We start from the raw sequence: 25,338 nt of genomic DNA on the forward strand, positions 1-25,338 counted from the left end.
TCTACTAGTGTCTGTTGACCCACACTGCATTGTGCATTGGCCGCATGGTGCGTCCAAGGCTTTGAGAGTCTGCATGGGTCGATGCTGCTCCAGGTCCCTTTTACCACCAAGTGATGGAGCCTGCAGCAGAGGAGATGGAAGCTAGTATTGGAATCCAAATAGGGACCACACATCTCAAAGAACTCCAGTTACGGTAAGTCACCTCCTCTTAGTCTTCGAATGATGTTCCCTGTATAGATTCCAAACGTGGGAAAGTAACAAGCAGTGCTCAGCATGGAGGCAGGTGCGAGGGTTTGAAAGAAGTCTATCTGTAGGACAGCCCAGCCGACTGCCACATCCACCACCGCCGCACTGGCAATGGCATAATGAGCGGAAAAGGTGTAGATGGAGGACCATGTGTCAGCCCTACAAATGTCCTGCCATGGTACGTCCATGAGGAAAGCCGCCATGGCGGCATATGCCCGCATGGAGTGGGCCATGACTCCCTGGGGGGAGGGACATATGAGAGAGAGAGAGCGCGCGCACATAGCATTCCTCAATACAATAGGAGATCCATTTAAAGAGGCAGCGCGAGGAGAGAGTGCAGCCCCAGCAGTGCCCTTCGATGGCAAGGAAGAGCAAGGGCGAGACATAGAAGATCTGGAGATAAAAGACCAGTGCCCAGCAGACACGGAGAGAGAGTATAACATGCGTGCTTTGAGGAAGGTGTGAGGTTTATGGGGGAAGATTGCAAGGTGTATGCACTGGTTGAGGTGGAACGGGGAGGCTATCTTGGGGAGAAATTTGGTGTGCAAGTGCAGAGAGACCTTGTCTTTGTGGAAGACAGTAAAGGACTGGTCGGCCACCAGCTCGCTAACCCATTATGCTGAGGTGACAGCCACCAAAAAGATTACCTTCATGGAGTGATGGGCGAGAGAGCAGGTAGCAAGTGGTCTGAAGGATGGTTTAGTGAGGGCAGAGAGGATGAGATTCAGGTCCCAAGAGGGAGCAGACGCCTGCATGGACAGGAAGGTGTTGAGAAGGCCGCAAAAGAAGTGGTCGGTAGTTCCATGAGTGAAGACAGAAAACCCATCCACAGGGGGGGAGGAACGTATGAAGCACTATCAGGTGGATGCGGACAAAGACATGGGCAAAGCCCGATTGTCAAAAGTGAAGGAGATCGTCTCCATTTCCATTCTCCTGGACTAAGTCCAGAGAGTAGTGGTGCGCTCAGGCAGGGAAGCATCACCATTTAGCGTGGTAGCAGGCTCTAGTTGATGGCCGTCTGCTGTGAGTGAAGGTGTCATGCACAGGCAGAGCACACCCTGTCTACACACAAACCCCATCCAAATACCAGGTCATGAGGTGGACCTGATCCGGGTTGGGGTGCTGCAAGTGGCCATGTGCCTGCGTGAGGAGATCTGAGAGGGCATGAAGGCAGAGTGGGGGGCAAGTGGAAAGGTGGAGGAAATCGGTGAAACAATACTAGTGAGGCCACAAGGGGACTGTGAGAATGACTGTTGCACGATCCCACCTCACCTTGGGCAGAACTTACAGCAGCAGGGGAATGGGCGGGAAGGTGTAATGGAGTTTGGTGGTCCAGGGAAGGAGAGGGCATCGCCCTGTGAGCCTGGCCCAAGGGCTCCTCTGGAGAAGAGGGATAGTTTGCGGTTCTCAGCTGTCATGAAGAGGTCCCATCACAGCATGCCCCACTGGCAAAAGACTGAATGAAGCATGGGGTCATGGAGCTCCCACTTGTGATTTGCGTGGAGAGACCTGCTGAGCACGGTGGCCAGAGAGTTGTTGGTGCCTGGGAGGTGCACGGCATGGAAAATGCCTGAGGCACCAGTTCCAGAGGAGGATGGTCTCCATGCTTGTTGATATATACAACCATTGTCATGTTGTTGGACAGCAGCTGAATGTGGCGGGATGTGAGGAACGCCCGGCAAGCAAGGCAGGCAGCTCGCAGTTCCAGAATATTGATACGCATCCATGCTTCCCTGGGCTACCAGAGGCTCTGAGCTGTGTGGCCCTCCAAATGGGAGCCCCACCCCAAAAGTGAGGCATCTGTGGTGAGAGTGGTGTGGGGGGAGCGAAAAGGGTGCCGGCCAGAACCTCGATGGTTGCACCACCAGGTGAGGGAAGCCAGGACGAAGGTGGGGATCAGGACTGGCTTGCCCAGGTGGTCCGACTGTAGACCAACCGGAGCCACAGCTGGAGGCAGCGCATATGCAGGCAGGCATACAGTGGGACCAAGGTGCAGCTGCCATGTGGCCAAAGAGGAAGAGGCACTGCCAATGCATGTAAACAGATGGTGGCATAGCTACAGAATGAGGGCTGTGAATCAGTCTGATGGGAGAAAGGCGTGAGCCATTAGAGAGAGAGTCAAGGCGCGCCCCTATGAAGGTGAGTGTGCAGGCAGGGACAAGAACTGACTTGTCCTCATTGATGCAGATCCCCAGGCTGGCAAGGAGGTTGTGGAGGGTCTGGACAGGGGCGAGGAGGAAGTCGCCAACAGGTGTAACGAGGAGCCAGACATCCAGTTAGGGAAATATGGAGTGGCCTAGATCAGTGGTTTGAAAGTTTTCAAACTGCAGGTCACAACCCAGTACTGGGTCACAGAATGTAAGGCACTGGGTCGCGGTGGCTCTGGTCAGTATCATCGACTGGGCCGTTAAAAGTCCTGTTGGCAGTGCTGCCCGGCTAAGGAAGGCTGGGCCCTACCTGTTCTGATACCGCGCTTCATCCCAGAAGCGGCCAGCAGGAGGTCTGGCTCCTAGGTGGGAGGGGCCATGGGGCTCCGCATGCTGCCCCAGTCCAGAGCACTGGCTTCACTGGGGGTAGGGGTGGTGCCTGCAGGCGAGAGCCGCATGCCTCCGCCTAGGAGTTGGACCTGCTGCTGGCCGCTTCCAGGGCACAGCACGGGCCACGGTGCCAGGACAGGCAGGAAGCCTGCCTTAGCACCCCACTGCGCCACTGACCGGGAGACACTCGAGGTAACCCAGGCCCCAATCCCATGCCCCAGCCCTTAGGCCCTGCACCAAACCCCTCATACCTGGCTACACCCCAGAGCCTGCACCCCCAGCCAAGAGCCCTGACCCGCTCTCGCACCCCTACCCCAGCCCTGATCCCCAGCTCCACTGGGTCGTCGGCATCAATTTTCTTCAACTGGGTTGTCAGAAAAAAAGTTTTAAAACCACTGGCCTAGATGGTGCGTGTAGGCCGCAACAACTGCCAAGACCTTTGTGAAGACATGAGAAGCAATGGCAATCCCAAAGGAGAGGACCTGAACTGGCAGTAGGAGTCCCCCAATGTGAAACGAAGGAACTTGCAATGAGCAGGGTGGATATGTATATGAAAATATGTATCCTTCATATCGAGAGCCGCAAACCAGGCTCCATGGGGGATGGATGGGATAACAAGGAGGAGTGTGACCATCCGTGAGCAGAACTTGTGTATGGATTTGTTCACCAATCGGAGATCCAGAATGAGGCAGCAGCCACCCACCTGCCCCTTTGGCACAAGGAAATAAGGGAAGTAGAAACCACAGCCATGATCGTGTCATGGGACGCGTTCTATGACACCCTTCCAGAGGAAGCTATTTGCTTCTTCTCAGAGGAGATCACATTGGGAAGGATCCCCAGAGCCACTATGGGGCAGGCAATGAGGAGGAAAGGAGAGGAACTCTATCAGGTACCCCTGGTGAACAACGTCCAGCACCCAATTGTGGGCAAACAGGGCAGGACAATCCCCTAAAAAGATCTGAGGATTCATGGGAGGGGTGAAGAGAGGTTCGCAGATCTCAGGGGGAAGAGTCAAAAGGACTGCTTGGATGGACGTTGTGGGAAGGTGGAGGTGATGGAGGTGGCAGTGGAAGAGTATCAAGGTCGCTGTGTGTGTGGGTGTCAGCGAGATGGCTCTTGCGGCAATCAAGGGTAGGGCTGGGAGGCAGAGTGAGGTCAGGGTCAGAAGGATGACCGCTGCTGTCTGTGGGTTGGGGTCAGTGTGTAGATGCCAAGAGACTGAAGGGTGGCACGGGAGTCCTTAAGAGAATGGAGGGACTTCGTTTTATTGCTGAAGTGTTTGTGATTGTCGAAGGGGAGGTCCTCAAGGGCGGTCTGGACCCCCTTGGGAAAGCTGAAGGATTGAAGCTGAGATGTCAGTGTCATCAACCACAGCCTGGAGTCCACCTTGGCAACTACCTTGCCCTCGTCCAGTAGGGCCTGAAAACACTGCTGTTGCTCTGTCAGGAGAAAGGCCTGGATCTCCGCCAACATGGAGTAAGAGAGAAAGTCGTACTTTTGACAAGATGGCCTAGTAGTTGGCAATGAGGAACTGGAGGCCTGCGGAGTAGAAGACCTTGAGCCCCAGCAGGTCAAGTTTCTTCGCTGCCCAATCTGGAGGGGTAGCCTTGAGGTGATGTTGAGTGTACTCAGTCACTGTGTGAATCAAGAGTGAGTTGGAGTGTGAGTTTAGTAAATAGGAAGTTCGTACCCTTACATGACATGAAGTAGTGGCGTTCTGCCAGCTTCAGGGTAAGGACACAGGAAGCTGGGGTGTGCCAGACCGCTTGAGCTGGTTGCAAGATGGTTTCATGGATAGAGAGGGCAGTGCGAGAAGGCCCAGAAGGCTGAAGATGTCCAGGAACTGGTTCTGAAAGTCCTAAACATTTTCCACTGGCAGCTTGAGATCTGCAGCCATGCACTGAAGTAGGTCCTGGTACTGACTATGGTTGTCAGGAGGATGGGGGAGGAAGGGAAGGTGGGATGAACACATTGTTCGGGGATGAGGAAGCACCAGTAGGGACTGGTGGTGCTGGAAGTGCAAACAGTGTAGAAACGTCCTGGGATTCATCGTAGACGAAGGAGGGGCGATGCGGGTAGGAGATGGCCAGTGATGTGGCAGCGACGGTACCCCCATGGTCCCAGTAAGGATCCCCAGCGGGCCAGGCATACGGGTCACCAGGCATCAGTAGCCCCCGGGGGTAGAGGAAACATACCTCAGTGGAAGGGCCATATGCCAGAGGGTAGGGCTGGTGCCGAGGGTCTGGGCTATAGGAGCGCGTTGGGGAGAATGCAAGATCTGGCTCAGAGGACCACTCAGAATCGGAGGAGGGTCTAGCAGAAGTGAGGCTGTCGGCACTGCCAGCAGCAGATGGGGCGGAACAGGGAGGTCCAGGAGCAGGAGAGGTACCGGCGGTGAGAGGCAGAGCAGAGCAGGATGCTGCCAGAGCAGGAGAGATTCATTCACTGGAGACAGAAGCTTCAAAGCAGCTGGAGACCTGGAGCACCAAGGGGAGCCAGCATATGGCAGCATGAGCTCAGCTGGAGGCATCAGAGGGTACAAATGTTCCGGCGTGCATGGGACAGAATGTAAAAGTCCAGATGGCCCCAGCAGCGTCGATGGTAGGACAGCAGGTAGCACAGCAGGAGGCAGTGCTGGCAGGTCACGGCTTGGCTTGGACTTATGCTCCATACGATATTTCTTAGGTGGCGGGAGCAGCTGAGTCAACACACGATTTCTCACCTGAACTGGTGTGGCTCAGGGAAGCAACTCTGCATTTAGAGGCAGTCCCCATCGGGGAGCCGCCCTTATGCCCATGCTTCTTATATGTACGGTGGGGCCTCAGCTGTTGCGTAGATACTGCTGGTGGTGCAAAGGAAGGGCCTGGGGAGCGCTCACCATCGGAGACGGGCATCGCTCTGGATGATCCGTCAGTACCGGATCCAGTTGCGCACACGGGCACATAGCCTCCTCTACCAGGTGTTTGCGAAGGCAAAGTTCCCTAGCTTTCCAAGTCTGAGCTGGGAGTGAGCAGCAGATGGAGCAACGGAAGATGTGAGCTTTGCTGAGACAATAGAGACAGCGTTGGTGCTGGTCACGCAGAGTAAAGCATAGCTTTTGAAGTTATCTTGCCAGGGCATAGTTCTCAGGACAGGGGAGTGCCCCACAAGGGGGGAAAAAAAGGTCCAAACAGGTGAGACCTAACTGACTAAAAATTGGTAGACAACTATATACAGAAGTTTGGAAGGAACAGATAAGAGTTCTCTTAGCAAGCTAAGAGCACTGAGGAACAGGGGTTCCAACTCTGGCCATGTAGCATTAAGAGGGAACTGGAGTGATGTCGACCTGCACAGCCTCTTAAAACTCTGGATGCACCATGCGACCGATGCACAACGCAAATGCGGGTCAACCGACACTACTACGAACAGTTCCGGCTCTGGTGCATGGTGCGCATGCGCACCCACGTCTAGAATCCATATAGGGACCATCACTCAAAGTAGTATTGCTGGTGACCATGGTCTTGACAATGATGGGACACTGACACATGAGGAAGGTCTCTGTACAGGAGAATACTCTGAACCTGGGTCTGAAACTGGTCTGAAGGCTTGCTCTGTCATTAACGTGTATACTTAATTTCCTTGTTTTTACAGACCCTTCCCTTAAAGGATGAGCAGATTTTACACTTGCTAGGAATGTGAGGGTTTCCCAAACAACAAATGCAACAGAGTGCCCATCACGAACAGGAACTGCTTCTCGGCATCTTTTAAACCCTGAGGAGCCCGACATCCCCGACACAAGAAAAAAAAGTTACTCAAGTCCCTCAATAAGGGAAAAGAAAAAACGAAAGAAAAGGAAACAAACATAAGAACGGCCATACTGGGTCAGACCAAAGGTCCACCCAGCCCAGGATCCTGTCTTCTGACAGTGGCCAATGCCAGGTGTCCTACAGAGAACAGAACAGGCAATCATAAAGTGATTCATTCCCTATCACCCATTCCCAGCTTCTGGCAAATGGAGGCTAGGGACACCATCCCTGCCTATCCTGGCTAATAGTCAGATGGACCAATCCTCCATGAAGTTATCTAGTTCTTTTTTGAACCCTGTTATAGTCTTGGCCTTCACATTCTCTGGCACGGAGTTCCAGAGGTTGATTGTGCATTATGTGAAGAAATACCTCCTTTTGTTTGTTTTAAACCTGCTGCCTATTAATTTCATTTGGTGACCCCTAGTTTGTGTGTTATAAGGAGTAAATAACATTTCCTTATGTACTTTCTCCACACCAGTCATGATTTTATAGACCTCTGTCATATCCCCCCTTAATCATCTCTTTTCCAAGCTGAGAAGTCCCAGTCTTATTAATCTCTCCTCATACAGAATCCATTCCATACCCCTAATAATTTCTGTTGCCGTTTTCTGAACCTTTTCAAAATTCCAATATAACGTTTTTGAGATGGGGCGACCACATCTGCATACAGTATTCAAGATGTGGGTGTACCATGGATTTATATAGAGGCAATGATATTTTCTATCTTATTATCTATCCCTTTCTTAATGATTCCCAACATTCTGTTTGCTTTTTTGACTGCTGCTGCACATTGAGTGGATGTTTTCAGAGAACTATCCACAAGGACTCCAAGATCTCTTTCTTGAGTGGTAACAGCTAATTTAGACCCCATCATTTTATACGTATAGTTGGGAATATATTTTCCAATGTGCATTACTTTGCATTTATCAACATTCCAACTATAAGGTATTAAACCTACTCTCACTATAAAGCAAAATACTAATAAAAGAAACAAACAGGCACACACTAGACTCCATCTCAAGCCGAAGCCAGCTGAGGAGGAACTTAGGGCTGTTCACCCACACAGCCTTATATAGTCTCGGTAAGGGACACAAGGATATGTAGGGCGCAGGTGTGCTGAACAGACGCTGCTACCAAAAATCTCCAATCAAAGGGACAGGAATGCATACATACCTAAAGTGGAGCACCCACAGGGACGCTATTCAAAGAAGAAAAGTGATTTTTTAAGTTTCTAACTTTAAACCCAGCTAAACCTGAACAGAATTTAATGAGACAAAGAAAAAGCACTTGTCTAACCCCAGGGCTTTTTCCTGCCCAAACTTCAGATGCCTACTGCAAACAGTGGAGATCGTTAGAGTCTTGAAAAAACTGCAGGAATCCTTTAAAATGGAAAAAAAGTGTTCAGCAACTAAATATAGGGGACACTACCTGCTACCTCAGTAATATACATAGACACAGTGTCTATTGTACATAGATTTACATAAAGACAGGAGGGACCACTGGGATCATCTGCTCTGAACATCCTGCATAACACGGGCCATAGAACTTCCCTGAATTAGCTCCTGTTTGAACTAGAACATATCTTTTAGAAAAGCATCCAATCTTGATTTAAAAATTGCCAGTGAGACAGAATCCACCACAGCCACTGCTAAATTGTTACAATGGTTAATTACCCTTACTGTTAAAAAAATGTACATCTTATTTCCAGTCTGAATTTGTTAGCTTCGACTTCCAGCCACTGGATCAGGTTATACCTTTTTCTGGTAAGATGAAAAGCCCATATCTAATATTTGTTCCCCATGTAGGTAAACTGGTAAAATAATCTCTTAACTTTCCTTTTGTTAAGATTAATAGATTGAGCTCCTTGAGTCTATCACTATAAGGCAGGGGTTCTCAAACTGGGGGGTTAGGACCCCTCAGGGGGTCATGAGGTTATGATGTGGGGGGTTGCGAGCTGTCAGCCTCCACCCAAAACCTCACTTTGCCTCACGCTTTTATAATGGTGTTAAATATATTTAAAAGTGTTTTTAATTCATAAGGAGGGGTTGCTCTCAGAGGCTTGCTATGTGAAAGGGGTCACCAGTACAAAAGTTTGAGAATCACTGCTAGAAGGCATGTTTTTCAATCCTTTAATCATTATCACTGCTTTACTCTAAACCCTCTCCAACTTTTCAACATCTGTCTTGAACTGTGAACACCAGAACTGGACACTGGTGTGACCCCCCTACCGGAGTAAGGTCGTATAGCCTCTCTACATCTATTTGATATTTCCCTGTTTGTACATCCAAAGATCCTATTAGATCAGATAAATGGGGTTCTGCTGTAACTGGGACTGGGGCCAGATCGGATAATCAAAAATTCAGATAATCTGGAGAATGGGAAAGTGCAAAGCTGCAGCACCATCTAGCAGCCACAGGAGAGATCATCTGCTTCTGCACCTACATGTGCTGGTTGTTTAGTAAATACGGAGACACAGATAATGGAGGGTTGGATAAACAGGGTTCAACTGTAGTCCTTTTGGCTTCTCACTGGGAGAAGCAAACTAGCACAGTTGATCCACTGACCTCTGGGGTATTGGCCCGGCACAATTCCATGGGACCATTCTGTAAAGAATTAACCTAGCCACAAAAATTAAAAAACTCTACAAAAAGTCCCTGCCAGAGCCTCACACTCCTTACTGTCAAGTCCAACCCATCACCCATCTAATTATGGTTGAGAGAGAAAAATGGAACCTTGCAGTATACCCTTAAGATAACAACTTGGACTCTTCCAAAGGAGTGGGGGAGGAGGAAAGCAAGTTCCAAAGGCTTGAGGCTCCTAACAAAGAACACCTGCCACCTTTACAGCTGTCCACTCTCTACTTTACCATTGGAGCTCCAATTATGGCACTGTTGCTGACTGCAAATGGAGCAATGTGATGGTGGGAGAGAAGTGGTCTCTTAGTTCAGAGGTGCTAGCCTTTTAGAGCTTTGTATGTCAAAACCAACTTCTTAAATGCCAAGACACTTAATACTACTGACATCACAATTTCTAACTAGTTTTACTGAGCACTAGGAATGGAAATGTCAAACACAAACAAGCATCCCAGATCTAGCTGCAAAATAATAATGATAATCAAGTTGGGCCATTTCCAGCACAAATCCAGGTTTTCTCACCCCCCTCCCCGCCCACACACACAAACCGGGGGTGTGTGTGTGTGTGAGAAAACCTGGATTTGTGCTGGAAATGGCCCAACTTGATTATCATACACATTGTAAGGAGAGTGATCGCTTTAGATAAGCTATTACCAGCAGGACAGTGGGGTGGGGGGAGGTATTTTTTCATGCTGTGTGTGTATAAAAAGATCTTCTACACTTTCCACAGTATGCATCCGATGAAGTGAGCTGTAGCTCACGAAAGCTTATGCTCAAATAAATTGGTTAGTCTCTAAGGTGCCACAAGTATTCCTTTTCTTTTTGCGAATACAGACTAACACGGCTGTTACTCTGAAACCTGTAACTAAGTTATGTGATTTCATGGCTGCCCACTAAGCAGGCAATGTTAACATAGCATCTGTTTTTAAATCCCAGAAACATATAAAAAAAGACTTCTCTATTTCGAACACCAGGATCCAATCTGGAGAATCCGGGGATGTCTTGCAATAAGATCCTTTACCCTCAAAAAGGATGGGAAAGGATGCAGAGAAGCATCTTTCTTTACAATTGCCCGGCTACTACTGATACACGATAATGTACTGTCATCCTTTTCATATGGGCCTTTTACTGTGTGATTTTTGGATAGCTAAGCCTTTAGATTTAGAAGACACAAACAGCTGTAGCTCTGAAGTGGATATTTGGCAGCTGATTCTCCTCCCCTTCCAACTGGTAAGTGTTTCCTATGATATTTTCACCTCTCTCATCATTGACGAGATGACATCCTCACAAACAGTAGATTCTGCTTAACAGAAACCCAGATATTAACAACCTCTGGTTAATAGCAGTACTTCGCTGGGAACCAATCCCATTAGCTTTAATGGGAATGGGATTTCAATATTGGCAATAGAATGCCACTTATTAAGAACATATTTTGGGGGAAAAGGCCCCAACTATAGGCAGGTTTGCAAGGCTGCAGCCAGGGAAGGAAGTGCTGGGATGTATCTTCCCTGGCTGCAGCCCTGCAAATCCGCCTATGGACAGGGATCACACAGGAGGCAAGGGGCTAGGATGGGAGGCTGTGGGCAGGGCAATAGTGGGGAGGGGGGCTGTAGCAGCGCAGACGCTGGAAATACACAGTATTTCTCCCTGTGCTCTCCAAGCTGCACCCTGCCAGAGAGCTGCACTCAGGGAAGGAAGCACTGGGATAAGCTGACCCTGATCCCCTGAGAGCACAGGGAGAGGTACTGTGCAGCTCCATGGGCCCCAAGCACCCACAATCCCTGTAGAAAGCCCTAGCATCAGGACACAGCCGCCCTCCATGCTGCTGCCCTGCCTGCAGCCAGGTTTGCACAGCTGCAGCCAGGGAAGACACATGCCAGCCCTTCCTTCACTGGCTGCGGCCTTGCAAACCTGCCTTCTATTAATTGAGAACTACCAGATAATGGCAACTTTTTGCTGGCAACTGAGGGGTTGCGAACAAACAGAATCTACTGCACCTCCCAATAAAAAAAACAAAAACAAAACACAAACAACCTCTTTTCCTCCATTACATATTGACTCATACACTTTAAGGCCAGAAGGCACCATCTAGTCTGATCTCCTGCACATTGCAGGCTACAGAACCTTACCCACCCTCTCCTGTAACAGACCCCTAACCTCTGGCTGAGTTACTGAAGTTCTCAAATCATGATTTAAAGACTTCATGTTATATGGAATCCACCATTTTACTCTAGTTTAAACCAGCAAGTGACCCATGCCTCATACTGCAGGGGAAGGCAAAAAACCCCAGGGTCTCTGCCAAGGTCTCTGACCTGAAAGAAAATTCCTTCCCAATCCCAAATATGGCAATCAGTTAGATCCTGAGTATGTCAGCAAGACTCATCAGCCAGACACCCATAAAAGAATTCTCTGTAGTAACTCAGAGCCCTCCCTATCTAGTGCCCCATCTTCAGTCGTTGGGAATATTTGCGACCAACAGTCGCAGATGGGCCACATGTTATTGTGGGCAATCTCATCATATCATCCCCTCCATAAACTTATCAAGCTCAGTTTTGAAGCCTCTACTGCTCCCCTTGGAAGGCTGTTCCAGAACTTCACTCCTCTGATTGTTAAAAAACTTCATCTAATTTCAAGCCTAAACTTTTTGATAGCCAGCTCATATCCATTTATTCTTGTATCAACGTTGGTACTTAGATAACTTGTCTCCTTCCCTGGTGTTTATCCCACTGATGTATTTACAGAGAGCAATCTTATCTCCCCTCAGCCTTTGTTTGGTTAGGCTAAACAAGCCAAACTCCCTCTCATCAGGTAGGTTTTTCGTTCCTCGGACCATCCTTGTAGCCCTTTTCTGGACCTGTTCCAGTTTGATTTCATCTTTCTTAAACTTAGGAGAATTGCACACAGTATTCCAGATAAGGTCTCACCAGTACCTTGTATGATGGCAATAATGCTTCCCTATCTCTACTGGAAATACTGCACCTGATGCATTCTAGGATTGCATTAGCCTTTTTCACGGCCGCATCATATTGGCAGCTCATAGTCATCCTGTGATCACCTAATACACCCAGGTCTTTTCCTCCTCTGTTGCTTCCAACTGATATATCCCCAGTTTATAGCAAAAATTCTTGCTGTTAGTCCAAAGTGCATGACCTTGCACTATTAAATTTCATCCCATTTCTATTACTCCATTTTTCAAGGTCCATTAGATCTTCTGGTTTGATATTCTGGTCCTCCTCCCTATTGGCAATACCTCCCACCTTTGTATCATCTGCAATTTTATTAGCACACTCCCACTTTTTGTGCCCAGGACATGAATGAAAATGTTAAATAAGACTGGTCCCAAGACCAATCCCTGAGGCACTCTATTAGTTACCTCCCTCCAGCCTGACAGTTCACCTTTTAGTATGACCAATTGTAGCCTCCCCTTTCACCAGTTCCTTATCCATCTTTCAATTCTCAGATTGAGAACAAGTCAGTATTTTTATGATGACTTCCAAGACAGTGTTTTATTTTGTATCTCTATGGCTGGAGTTGGTATTGTAACAGTTTGGCACTGTTTTGTCCAAAACCTCACACTGTTAAGCAGGTGTCAGTCATACTGGGAAAAGATTAAGAGGGTTCTGTTTACTCACTGATGCAGGCGAGTCATTATCCCACCCGCATATAAAGGAAGTAGGAATGTCTGTCTAAAAAGAAAGGCACTTGGGTTGAACAGTCATCAAGAAGGAAGCCTAAAAGTAGCCAACTTTGGGGAGACAGTTTAAGCTGGCCTTTGTCTTATATCTTACTGCTGTGTTCTTTATTATTTAAGCCAAACCGCAGAAAAGTGAATTGGGACTTTTCATGCTGTGTTGACTGTGTTTATAAAGTTAGGAAAGGTGTCTGCTTACAGTTACTTAGTAATAGGTGTTTTAATCTTTTTATATTATGCATTCAAAGAGGGGAAGATCCATGCTTAATAGTAGCAGTCCCAGATCACCAAAATAAACCAACAGCCTCTCGCACTTTTTTTTATTGTCACAATTATATTCATTACCATAAATTCAAATGGCACATTTGCACATTTCTTCCACTGGCAATAGAAAAGGTGCTCAAACATGCACTTGGAGCGGGTTTGGTGGTGTGGGGTTTTGTTTGTTTAATTGATTGATTGAGAGTGGAGTGGCATGAATTTTTAGAGATTCTGAGCATCCACAGCTCCCATGGATTTCAAAGGATATTCTAAAGTATTCAGCATATCTGAAAAGCTTAGCTCTTATGTAGGTTCCTAATTATGAATTTAAATACCTAAAATATAGGCATCCAAGTTTATGAACTTTAGCCTAGATGTACCTCTACTACACTGGAGAAATCCTGATTAAGATGTTACCAAATCATATTAGCCTGCAATGCCAGGACCACCTGCTGTGCAAGGGCACTACATCAATGAGAGAAGTTTTTGGGCTTGTCAAAATTTACAAACCTGTCTTTTCAGAAATGCTTCTGCATAGCTTATGTATGTTTTTTGATTGCTTGTACCAGTTTCTCCTCCTCCTCCTATGTTCTATGGCCTTTTTTGAGCTTTCCTTCCCCAACAAGATCCTTTTGCCTGCATACACAGTGTAGATCACAAAACGTTTTTTGAGTGAAGTGTGCTAGTATTAGGCATTCTGTTTAGACCTTTAAGTGGGTTTCATGAAAATTCCACTCTACTATTTGTGATTAGTATGCAGGAAGGGCGGAGTCCCAGGATATATTTATGCACCCTTCAGTTTTACTATACTCTTCAGGTTGATATGATCCCTGTAATAAATTTGACAGCTTATTCATGATACATTTCTGAAGACTTCAGTTATGGCAGTTTTCCTTTGTTGCTTAAGTGATTTGTTTGCATTTACTCAAATGCATATCAACTACTTATTGCTATAATTGTGGCTAATTATTCATCATTACTACTTTTATTAAAAAAACACCACCCTTTTCTCTCATTACACACAATTAAGTAGCAAGACTGGAAGGAACTTGGTGGATTATAAACAAACAGAATGTAGATTGGTAATCTGAGTTATCCAAAAAGGCCGCCTACAGTTACTTTAAATTCTAAAAACAGTGAATAAACTTGCTCATCCTTAAGAGATAAAGCAAAATGGCTTGCTTTTGCAGTGTGTTCTCTATAGGATTCAGTAATCACCTGTTCTAAACAGTAAAACATTTTTGTGAGTAGACTTCCTTCTGAAGGAAAAATAATTAAAACAGCCTGACATCAGTGCAAAGAGAACTACCTTTTGTGTCTTAATATAATTCTGTGTAGCACTTACATAACAAAGTGATAAGTGCATCAAAAACTTAGACATCTTCTGACACTGGATACCTGTTTCCAGCTATAACAACAAAAAGGCTCTGTTTCTCTTTAGGCTTCTGCAAAGGAATCCTCTCAATTCCTTCAACGTCAGTGCATTGTTAAGGAAAACACACTGAAGTGCAACACAAATAAGAAAACAAATTCTGTGAAACCTGGATGAATCATTTAATTTTATTGCAATTTAATTACAGAAAAAGTACCCTCTCCACTTTGTTCTTGTTTGAAAACAAGGCCATGTAATGAGATTTCTGCTGCCAAAATTAGTATGTGGTAGAGCCCATATTAAAATTACCTGTTAAATGGTTCTTAGAGACTTGGTCAAGATGGTAAGATGGGGAAGGAAAGTGAAGCAGCACCAAAAAAGGCCAGAGAGCATCGAAATGTGTTCAAGGGAGCCAAGAACAACATTCACAAAATATGAAGCAGCATTTCTGAAAAGGAAGTTATGCTTTTAGGCCCATCAAATTTACATATTTCACAAATTATGTCCTTGTACATCAGGTAATCCAACCTGACACCGGCACTGCAAGGCAATATTACTGGACAACACCTTAGAAAAAATTCTGGTTAAATAGGCATGCTTTAATTTTCTAATGTATTAGGCATGGAATAATGTGTTCAAACTTGGGAGGAAAGGTGGTCTTGTGGTTAAGGCACTGGAATACTAATTTGAAAATTGGTGGTAAACTCCTGGCTCTGCCACTGACTTTCTCTGTGACCTTGATTAAGTCACTTAACTACTGGCACAATTCCATATTTTCACTCAAGTAAGGTGAACTCTTCCTTGTCACTGAAAACAAAGTAATGTGGGGCACATTCAGTAATGGCATATCTGTGACAGGGTGATGCCATTTGTATTTGATTGGGGAGGGCATGGAAGAGGAGAACAGATGTCTGTTGCAAGTCTTCATCCTGCATGCCTTCTTTCACGCCAGCCCTGCTCCACCTCAGACTTTCATGAGAGCTATAGGTTCTCCAACTTTGAATATCTACAACATGTATGTTGGTAGCTTTCCTGATACTTCAATTGCTAATTCTAAACCGTTATACTTTAAAGAGTACACTTCCAGAGCAGGGATTTAGCTCCAGGTCTCCACTATGGTTATCAGGAAATCATGGCTAAACCCCCCATGAAACAGAAATGTTACCACTTAGTGGTGAAAGATTAGTACAGTTTAACCATCTATTTTATGGTACAAAAATCTTAAAATCAACTGGGGTGAAAATGAAAGTAAACATGTAAAAGGAAGTTTTAAGGGGACATAATCAAATCTGGACCCAAACTTAGACTTGATAAAAAGTGCTTGTGCAAAACCTAAGAAATGCTGCCTTTTTTTAAATTCCAACTGATTTTTTTAAACAAACACATTCTTCTCCAACTGAAACACTGTAGCTCTGAAATCACTAAACTTAAAACAAAAGCCAAACTGACCCCACTTATTTTCATTTTCCCAGATGAGAAACTAAATAATTAACAATGAAAATTTAAAAATTCACTTTACTTTTAAAATTAAAATTATCAGGAAAAAAGAACAGTTTAAAATTTAAAATTTACACTCCCCCTCTAAATTAAATTTATGTTCAAGAAAAGTTTGTTCCCTTTCATTGAAACCTACAGCGTGCACAGCTTCATTACCTCTCAAGTGAAACAAATCAAAGCATTTACTTTCACCACTCTTTACATTTTCAACAACTATATGAATTTTTGGCTTGCCCTTTTCTGTACAGCTTAATTCTGCATCGACTAACCAGTTTCTCTTTTTTACGTTTATGCCTACACATGACACAGACGACTTGCTTTCTCCTTGTAGATTGCCAGATCTCTTCAGTTTCACAAACTTCTGAACAGAGCTCTCATTATTAATTCTCAGCAAGAAGCCTTAACCACTATGAATCACCGCAGTGACAGACAGCAAATTCCAGCATATTAGCACTACTCCCACAATGCTTCAGAATGCGAGAGAAGTTCTACAGCAACTGGAAGCCTTGCCTTAACTGCCACAGATTTGGCACTTGCACTAGAAGCCTTTGTGCATCTTCAGTAAAGAAGAGAGCAAAGAATAATTTATAAAATTTCAGCAACAACACTACTGTATTTAATTCAATTTTTACAACTGTAGGTTCTCATTTGGTCCTCAAGCATAAGAGGAGGGACAATCGGGAAAGCAGAATGTTATACACCTCACTTCAGTGAAAGTTGATTAAACAATGGCAAAGGTCTCCACAAATTAAAAGCTGAATCATCATCATCCCACAGCTGTGGTTAAAAGAAGATGTCCCATGAACCTACCTAGGGGGAAATGAGGGCTAAGTCTCCAATTCTTGGGACAGCAGAATCTGGGAAACATGACTCCCTTCTAGTCAAAAGCGCTAGCACAGTCTCTCTCTGAACTAAGCATATGCTACAACACAATCCCTTCGCCAGAGGCAGGGAGTGTGGCATTACCGTAAAAAGTGCTTTAGAACTGTATATAAAAGATGTGAGGAAACAGGAGTACACACCAATTTTGCTCATAAAACCACTTTAGAAGTTAGCCTACTGGATGCAGATTTCCCCCATATACAAAGATCAAACCAGTATTTTCTCAGTTACATTTGTTATAAAAGGAAAAATAATAAAAAATGAGAACAAAAGTAAACGCTCCATCGAAAGCACGGTCTCTGACTCTTAAACTGCATCCCCTATGCCTTGCAAAAATCACAGCTGTGCCTGCAGAGACTTTCAAATACTCAAAAGGGCCCCCCTCCACAAACACTACAGCTACATACACAAGAAGCATGTCTTCTCTTCATGTAAAAATGCATGTTCAGTTTAAACACAACTTCATATAATCCCCATTTTAGCAGCCATGCTATTTTAAAAGGGTTATTTTTGGGGACACTAGCAGCTCATGGACCCAGTGGTAGAGATGATAAAGCAGTTTACATCCTGTTTTAATATTTTGATAATCACAAGAACTGTTCAATATTTAGCAAAAACAAACAACAGGTATGTAAAGTAGGAAACTGGTTTACAATTTTCACACTTCACACTTTCTGTGTCACAAATGAGGTCCCTTTTCATGACTACTGGCAGCCAACAATTCAGAAACTGAGTTAATCAAAGCTTTTTTAAAACAACTCATGCTTTATCACATAACAAAAAATGCTTCACCATGTGAAATTTCAAGTTGCTATGCTGAGCAAAAAGGGTGTAGCTTCTCCTTAGACGAATGTCCACATAAACCAGGGGTGGCCAAACTTTGTGGCCCGAGGGATACTTCTGGGTATGGAAATTGTATGGCGGGGCATGAATGCTCACGAAATTGGGGTTGGTATGCAGGAGTGGGTGAGGGCTCTGGGATGGGGCCAGAAATGAGGAGTTCAGGGTGTGGGAGGGGACTCCAGGCTGGGGCAGGGGAGTGGGGGGGAGGGGAGGGCTCCGGCTGGAGGTGCAGCCTCTGGGGTGGGGCTGGGGTGAGGGATTTGGGGTGTAGGAGGGTGCTCCAAGCTGGGACCGAGGGGTTTGGAGGGCAGGAGGGGGATTAGGGCTGGGGCAGAGGGTTGGGGACGGGTTCGGGGAGGGGTTCAGAGGTGCAGGCTCCAGGCTGCGTTTACCTCAAGCAGCTCCTGGAAGAAGCAGCATGTCCCCTCTCCGGCTCCTACACAGAGGCACAGCCAGGCAGCTCTGCGCACTGCCCCGTCCACAGGCACCGCCCCTGCAGCTCCCATTTGCAGCATTTCCCGGCCAATGGGAGCTGCGGGGGCAGCATGCGGAGCCCTCTGGCAGCCCCCTAAATGCCACTCGTCTGGGAGCTGAGTGGAGCTGTGGTGCGTGGAGCAGCCCCTGACCCTGCTCCCTGGCTGGAGGGCAGGAGTGGGGAAAGTCCCAGACCCCGCTCCCCAGCAGGAGCTCAAGGGAAGGATTAAAATCGGCTGGCAGGCTGGATGTGGCCCACAGTTTTCCCACCCTTGCCATATACAATGGCTGAAGAGAAAACAGAGCCGAAAGCAACTAACATATTCTCAACTGCAGGCCAGATCTTCTGTTCAGGTTTTTATAATTGTAACGTTAAAGAATATCAGATCAGAGTTATAAAACCACCGTAAGACAGATGTCTATGTTTTTCTAAGCTTTGAAGTTCCTTCTCCCCATTTCTAGTACCTTACCTCCTGTCCCTGCCTGAACACAAACTGATAAGTCAGTCCTCTGGCATGATGGCAAACTAACCCTGAAACTATCAGGGGCCCTCTGACCTAACTGGCCGGAGCAGGGCCGAGCCGCATGGTGCGGCCCCAATCCAGTGCCCCGGCTAGAGCGGGGAGCAGCTTAAAACAGCTCGCAGGCAGCAGTTTTCCCACCCCTGATTTAGGCCATAGTGACCAAGAGCTGGCTTGATGCAGTTATATTTTCATAGTAATATTGCAAACATGAACTAACAAAACAGGTTTTTGATTGAGGTTTTTTTTTTTTTAATAATGCATAGGTCAGTAGAACTCTGTATCCCATCACAATAAAATTTGAATTCTAATAGTTACCCATATGGCTTTGCAAGTCCTCTAGACATTCTATAGAGTAATCATCTGTCTGCCAATGACAAATATTTTCAGTCTACATATGGAGCAATCCCCACCAGGTGGCTAATGCCACTAGCAGTCAGTTGTGGATCAGTCCATTAGAAACCAAGCGCCAATGAAGACGAACAGTTGCCCTCGCAAAGATTAACAGACTGGCTTACTATGGACTAAGCGGTCTCCAGTGTTCAAGGGCATGAATCCAGAAGCCCTTACTCAGTTTCTCAGTCCATAACGTGAAATAGACTTCAAAGAGTTTTGCCTGAGTAAGGACTTCTTGGTTTAGAATAAAATGAGTGAATTTTAGACTATAACTCCGGTCTCAAGTTCAAATTACTGTAACAAATTCCAGCGTCTTCCCACTTCTGTTTCATATAAGGTAAAATATAGTTTAAACAGAACACTTTCTTGACACATTCATCAATACAGGCCATCAGATATACTAGTCCGTTTGTTCAAGCTCCATTTATTTGTCTTTATTTTTTGTTGTGCTAGAGAAATTAAATAAAGCCCCAAAACATCTGACTGCCCATACTTACATCCACACAAAGAAATTTAGCAGCTCTCTTGGAAGATGAGAGCAGACATTTCTTTAGAACATGGTGTTAAAAATATCTATTTCCCTACCTGTTTCTCACTCAAAGCTGTGATTTTGGCTTGGAGTTCATGAAGCTGTTTCTTCAAATCAGCATTCTGATAAGAAAGAAAAAAATATCTGTGAGAAAGAAACTCCATTTCTTAACACAATAGTAGCAGGACTTCTTGCATAGAGTACTACAAATAATAAAGCACCTCTGGACATACCACCAATCAAATTATCCAAATGGACAAGTACAGACTTATTCAAAAGTCATCTGGTGCAACAATCATTAGTGGATTTTTCCAGTGTTCAAAAATAAGTTTGGGGGGGAAGGAAGAGGTGGAACTCAGTTTGGAAGGAGTTAGTTAAAACATCCCTGGGTGCTTCACAATATGCTGTAATAAGGTTAATTTGTATATCACTGTATTTTCAGGCCAGAGAAGCCAGAAGAAATCTGTTTATCTTAGGGATTTCTACAGTACACAATACATGCTACTTAAAGTATTGTCTCACCTCCACTACTTATTCAGTGACAGACATTTGACTGTCAAGGACATCAATGACCATATCTATTAGTAGGAATTAAACATCATGCACACCAAATGAGAGGTGGAATATATCTACTACATCCTCTTCCCCCTTTTCGGTACAATAGTATATGTCTTTTTACACCTTTGCTTATATTTAGAAAAGTTGCAACAGCCTTAACAATGCACCACTCATGTTAGCAATTTGCCTACAAGGACATTTTCTCAAGTTTAAGATTCTGAGAGCCATAAACAGCTCACTGTACAGGATGTGACAGGGAACTCAATTTTTATTTACTAAATTTAATAAAAATACAAAGAAAAAAACCAAACCAAACCAAACCAAACACACACACACACACACGACAGAAGATATGCTTAACAGCTTCAAAATCTTGTTTGGCATGAGTCTCCCAGCATTTCTCTTCTTACATTTTCTCCTCATGCAATCTCTTTCTATGTCAAGTCATAGCTCACCTAGACAGTAGACTCTGTTGGTAAGGGATCATATATTATTTCTGCAAAATGGCATGCACACCTTCAGCGCTATGTAAAAACATGAAACCAACAAACCTCTATTACTACTACAGGGGCTACCATGCTCAGAGTAACTTCCACACCTTCACATTCCTCCACACAACTTTAAAATGCATCCTAATCCTGACCTGCAATTCCTTCTAGTACTAGGATACCATAAAGCTCCAAAAGCTATTCCAAATCTTTACTCTCAGCCCTCCCTTGTTGTTCCAATCTGGGCCCCATCACAGCTCATTCCTGACCTGCAGCATCTATGGCAGTAAAACAGAAATGTCTTGCTCCAGTGTCTACTCACCAAGCACATACTCAGATAATGCAAATTATAGAAGATAGCAGAAGTGCATTTACTGGGCTCAATTCAGACACAGCAAAGAAAGGTTTAGTAATTTAAAGCAGTGAGGGGAAAATATTTTCACCACTAGGTGAAGCACTGACTTAGTTTCTCAAAGTAATTTTAGGGTTAGCAAAAAGAGCCAGGTTAAGTGCCCTGGAAACTAAAGTCCTCTATTTGCAGAGCAGAAGCAGCCTGCAAGCTTCCTCTCAAACCCATTCCTTTACTAACACACCTTAAACCCTGACCTTAAAAGCCTATTGCTAGAAACAGGAGGAGGATAATTTGATCATTAGCCTCTCTGATGAGATGACAGAGAAATTCTGCCACCTTCTACACTCTACATTACTCTACCCTGGAGCACATTTTTCTCTCATTCTTACTACTTGCCTTCATGCCCCTTTCATGCACCCAAGAAAACCACCTCCCCACTTCTTTTTGTGCCTTTTCCACCATGTTTCCTTCCACAGTGCCCCTACTGCTGAAACTCTTTCACTCTATTCAAATCCCTCATTGCAACTCAGTTTAGTCCATCAGTGTACATCAACTGATTTAAACAAACCAAATAAATGCAACTGTATGTGCTAAGATACCATTTTCTTCTACTTGACCAATGAACTGTGTCTTAATTTTGCAGATTCCTTGGAACTGGGCCCCCATCTTCTTTATTACTTGTACAGACTGTTACCAATGCTTAAAATAGTCAATTAGTGCCAAGTGTGGTGGAAGCATTTATGATGTGGAAAGGTATCCACCAGCCACTGAACTGAGACCAGCAACTCATTTTAAACAGGCCAAACAACAATTAGGTTGAATTTAAAACATTGGCAACATGGAAAGGCTCCTTATTCTACTATTAATCCCTCAGCTAGCCAATACTCCCCATTTATTTTTAAAAAGTATGACTTGCAAAGAAAAAGAAAGCATAACTTTACCGTGGCAGTAGATTATGAGCAAATAAACAATGGCAAACAAGAGGTCATGGACTTAGTGTATTTCTTATACCTTAACTCCCAGAGTAATAAAAGCAGTATAAAACAAAATACATATTTTACCTGTGGATCTTGCTTCATTTGGGCAACCAGTTTCTAGAAAGAGAGAGAGACATATTCATCAATACATTACAGAGTTCAATCAAGGTTGTGTTTATTGGACAGTTTATGTAATAGCCCTGATTAGAAGTTGTAATTTAAACAAGACACCCTGTACTTAAAAAAAAAAAAAAAAATAGCAAGACTTAGCTCATCATGAAATTATTTTATAATTCACAGAAATCTTGTCATTAATATAATGAGACATCCCTATTAATTCTATAGTCAGCCTATCACCTTTCATATTTAGCTGAAGGATGCTACTACATTCTTTTTTTTTTTTTTTTGCAGGAACTGCTTTAAAAAAAAAAAGATTCCCTTTAAGGAAAATTTAAGCCAGCTGGGTAACCTAATCAAATAGCTGTGTGTCCTCTAAAACTGCTGTCTTCTTTGCCCACAGTCATAGGGAATACTGAACAGACTGAACTACTTCAGATACAATAGTTGTTTGTTTATATAAATCAAATGCAGCACATTTTAGGCAGTAAGGAACTGCTTGTGTGTTGGTTTGGTTGGTACCACATGGGAGATCCATGTTCAGAAGAGACTTTTCCCACTTTCATCCCTTGAATTGGCAGTGACTGAGATCATCATGGATGAAATACCCCCCACATCCAAAGGGAAGCAGACAGATGGTTACACCATTCACTGCTGTTCCTCCTTCAGTTCCTTCAGGCAGTTGCAGAAGGGTGTTGCCTATATAGCTAAGCAGGAAGGAGGTTATCAGGATTTTACTAAGGAAAACAAGAAGCCCAGAATGATGAGGCAAGATAAACCCAACAACCCAAATTCCTGTTTTAGCGGTGGCCATTTCACCATATCAAATCATTCATCTGTGAATCTGAAGGGGACATGGTAAAGTCCACACTTGCTTCCCTATCCCCTTATAAGAAAAGAAAAGTGAGGAAAAAATCCAGAACATAAACAGATACATTAGTACACTGCATTTCACTCACATCAATATTGCTTGAAAAATTATGTGAATTAGCGTTTCTTAGAGATTTCAGACTTTATTTCTAATTATAAATTTATTTGTATTTGTTATTAATTTTAAAGTCTCCTTTGGTAACCTAAAAAAGACACTGATTGCAGACATGCCACTTTAGTCATGCAGAGAAGCTGGTATCTTCCCAAAGGTTTATATTCTTGGCCCATTTTCATCAGCTCCTCCGTGCTCACTACCTCAGATAAAGTTATGTTAAAATAACTCTGCTAGTTGTTATATAAATGTTATTTAAAATATGGAGACAGATTATCTTCTCACAACTTTTCATAAAACACCTTGCAAAAGTCAGTTTGACTATAAACTCACTTTTGTACAGCATTAAAATATCAGCAAATGTTAGTAAGTTAGGATCATATTACACCATCCTCCAAGTAGGCAGGAGTTCAATGTGAGAGAGAACAATAGAAGCTGGGCTTAAGTTATTTAAAATATTTCTCTTCTCCTTGTCCTACAGATGGGGAGAAGGGAAGGGGTACTCCAGGCTCTTCCATTAATCTGCCCCAAGAGTACTCAGGGAGACCAATTCTTCTGTGAGGACAGCCAAATGCAACTCCCTTTGAAGCCCTTTAACAATAACAAACAAATTTAAAAGGGCAAGGTGCTTTAGAATGAACCAAGTACTGCCTTCCACACAGCAGTTGAAAGCACTACTTCATAGAATCAGAGAAGCACAGAAATGTAGGGCTGGAAGGGACCTTGAGAAGTCATCAAGTCCTGCCCTCTGGGCTGTGGCAGGACCAAATAAACCTAGACCATCCCTGGCAGGTGTTCGTCCAACCTGTTTTTAAACAACCTGCCTTGGAAGCCTCAGTTAGAAAGTTTTTCTTAATAGCTATCCTAAATCTCCCTTGCTGCAGATTCAGCCCATTACTTCTAGTCCTACCTTCAGTGAACATGGAGAACAGTTGATCACCATGTCCTTTCTGTAACAGACCTTCACACATCTGAAAACTTATCAGATCCCCACTTGGTCTTCTTTTCTCAAGACTAAACATGCTCAGTTTTTTCCCCTCACAGGACAGGTTTTCTAAATCTTTTACCATTTTTGTGGCTCTCCTCTGGACTCTCTCCAATTTGTCCACATCTTTCCTGAAGCATGGTGCCCAGAACTGGACACAGTACTCCAGCTGAGGCCTCACCAGTGCCGAGTAGAGCAGGACAATTATCACCCATGTCTTACATATGACAATCCAATTAATACACCACAGACTGATATTAGCCTTTTTTGCAGCTGCATCATGTTGCTGACTTCAGTAAGATTCCTTATCCCTTCCAGCCCAGAGTGAAGGACAGAATTGAGTCTTGAACCTGGAGCATCTTTCCATTTGCAAGAAGTTATGATTCCCACTAGTGGCAGCCCTGTCCAGGACTTATTTCTGTAAGACTTTTGATCATTAGTACAGTGGGTGGTGCAGTAAAGGAGGGGAGAGTCAGTCCTAATGAGTTTAAAAGGCTACAATCATAAATATAAAATGGGGAAATGCAATGAAGGGAAAAAAACACCCAGCACATTAAAGTGAGTTTATTTTAATACTGTCTCCTTAATATAGTCACAATATTCATTTTCATATAACAGAGTACTATAGCTACCACAGGTAAGGTGCAGAATAAAGAGGTTGGAAAGTTGTACAATATGAAAAAATTTGACAACCACTAATTCAATATATTTCTAGATACACATACACGTCCCCATCAGCAACATGGGTACAGGGAATGAGGAAAAGGAGGATTTTGTACAGTTAACTTAAATTTACTGAAGCCATCTGAAAGAGAAATCTGGGGAGTCAAAAAATTGATGAACAAAGATGATACGACGAAGGACAATTCTCTCAGTGACATGTAGTGCTGGCTTCTGAAATATATATTGGTAATATTTTGTATTTCTATGCAGGATTTTTCTTAAATAAAAATTATATCACATAACTTACTTTTCCAATATATTGCCTAATGTCACTCTCCATTTGAGCTGTACAGCAGTAAACAACAATGAAGTTTCCTGAACTCCATCTTTACTTTGTTACTGACACACCTATATGCTCCTGAAAAAGTTACCTTTTAAAATTAAGAAAGCATTCAGAACCTCAATACAAACCTTTATGAACTCCACATGGAAGATAAGGACCTTCAAATTCCTGAAAAGCACTGTTATGGAGCATCCGCCCCACGCTTG

At 44.3% G+C, this 25,338-nt stretch overlaps 1 protein-coding gene across 7 annotated transcripts in view; it reads right to left on the bottom strand.

Annotated features, from left to right (window-relative positions):
- Nucleotides 1-25,338, bottom strand: part of PHF21A (PHD finger protein 21A) — a 256,174-nt gene that overhangs the window by 153,188 nt on the left and 77,648 nt on the right. For all 7 annotated transcript variants that reach the window (XM_075129550.1, XM_048855458.2, XM_048855459.2 and 4 more), the window contains exons 4-5: nucleotides 22,127-22,159; nucleotides 19,724-19,789 (exon numbers count right to left, since the gene is read on the bottom strand). In XM_075129550.1, coding sequence (XP_074985651.1) covers nucleotides 19,724-19,789; nucleotides 22,127-22,159 — 99 coding nt within the window. The remainder of the gene's footprint in view (nucleotides 1-19,723; nucleotides 19,790-22,126; nucleotides 22,160-25,338) is intronic.

This window comes from Caretta caretta, chromosome 6 (genome assembly GCF_965140235.1).
Source record: "Caretta caretta isolate rCarCar2 chromosome 6, rCarCar1.hap1, whole genome shotgun sequence".
NCBI classification, from domain to species: domain Eukaryota; kingdom Metazoa; phylum Chordata; order Testudines; family Cheloniidae; genus Caretta; species Caretta caretta.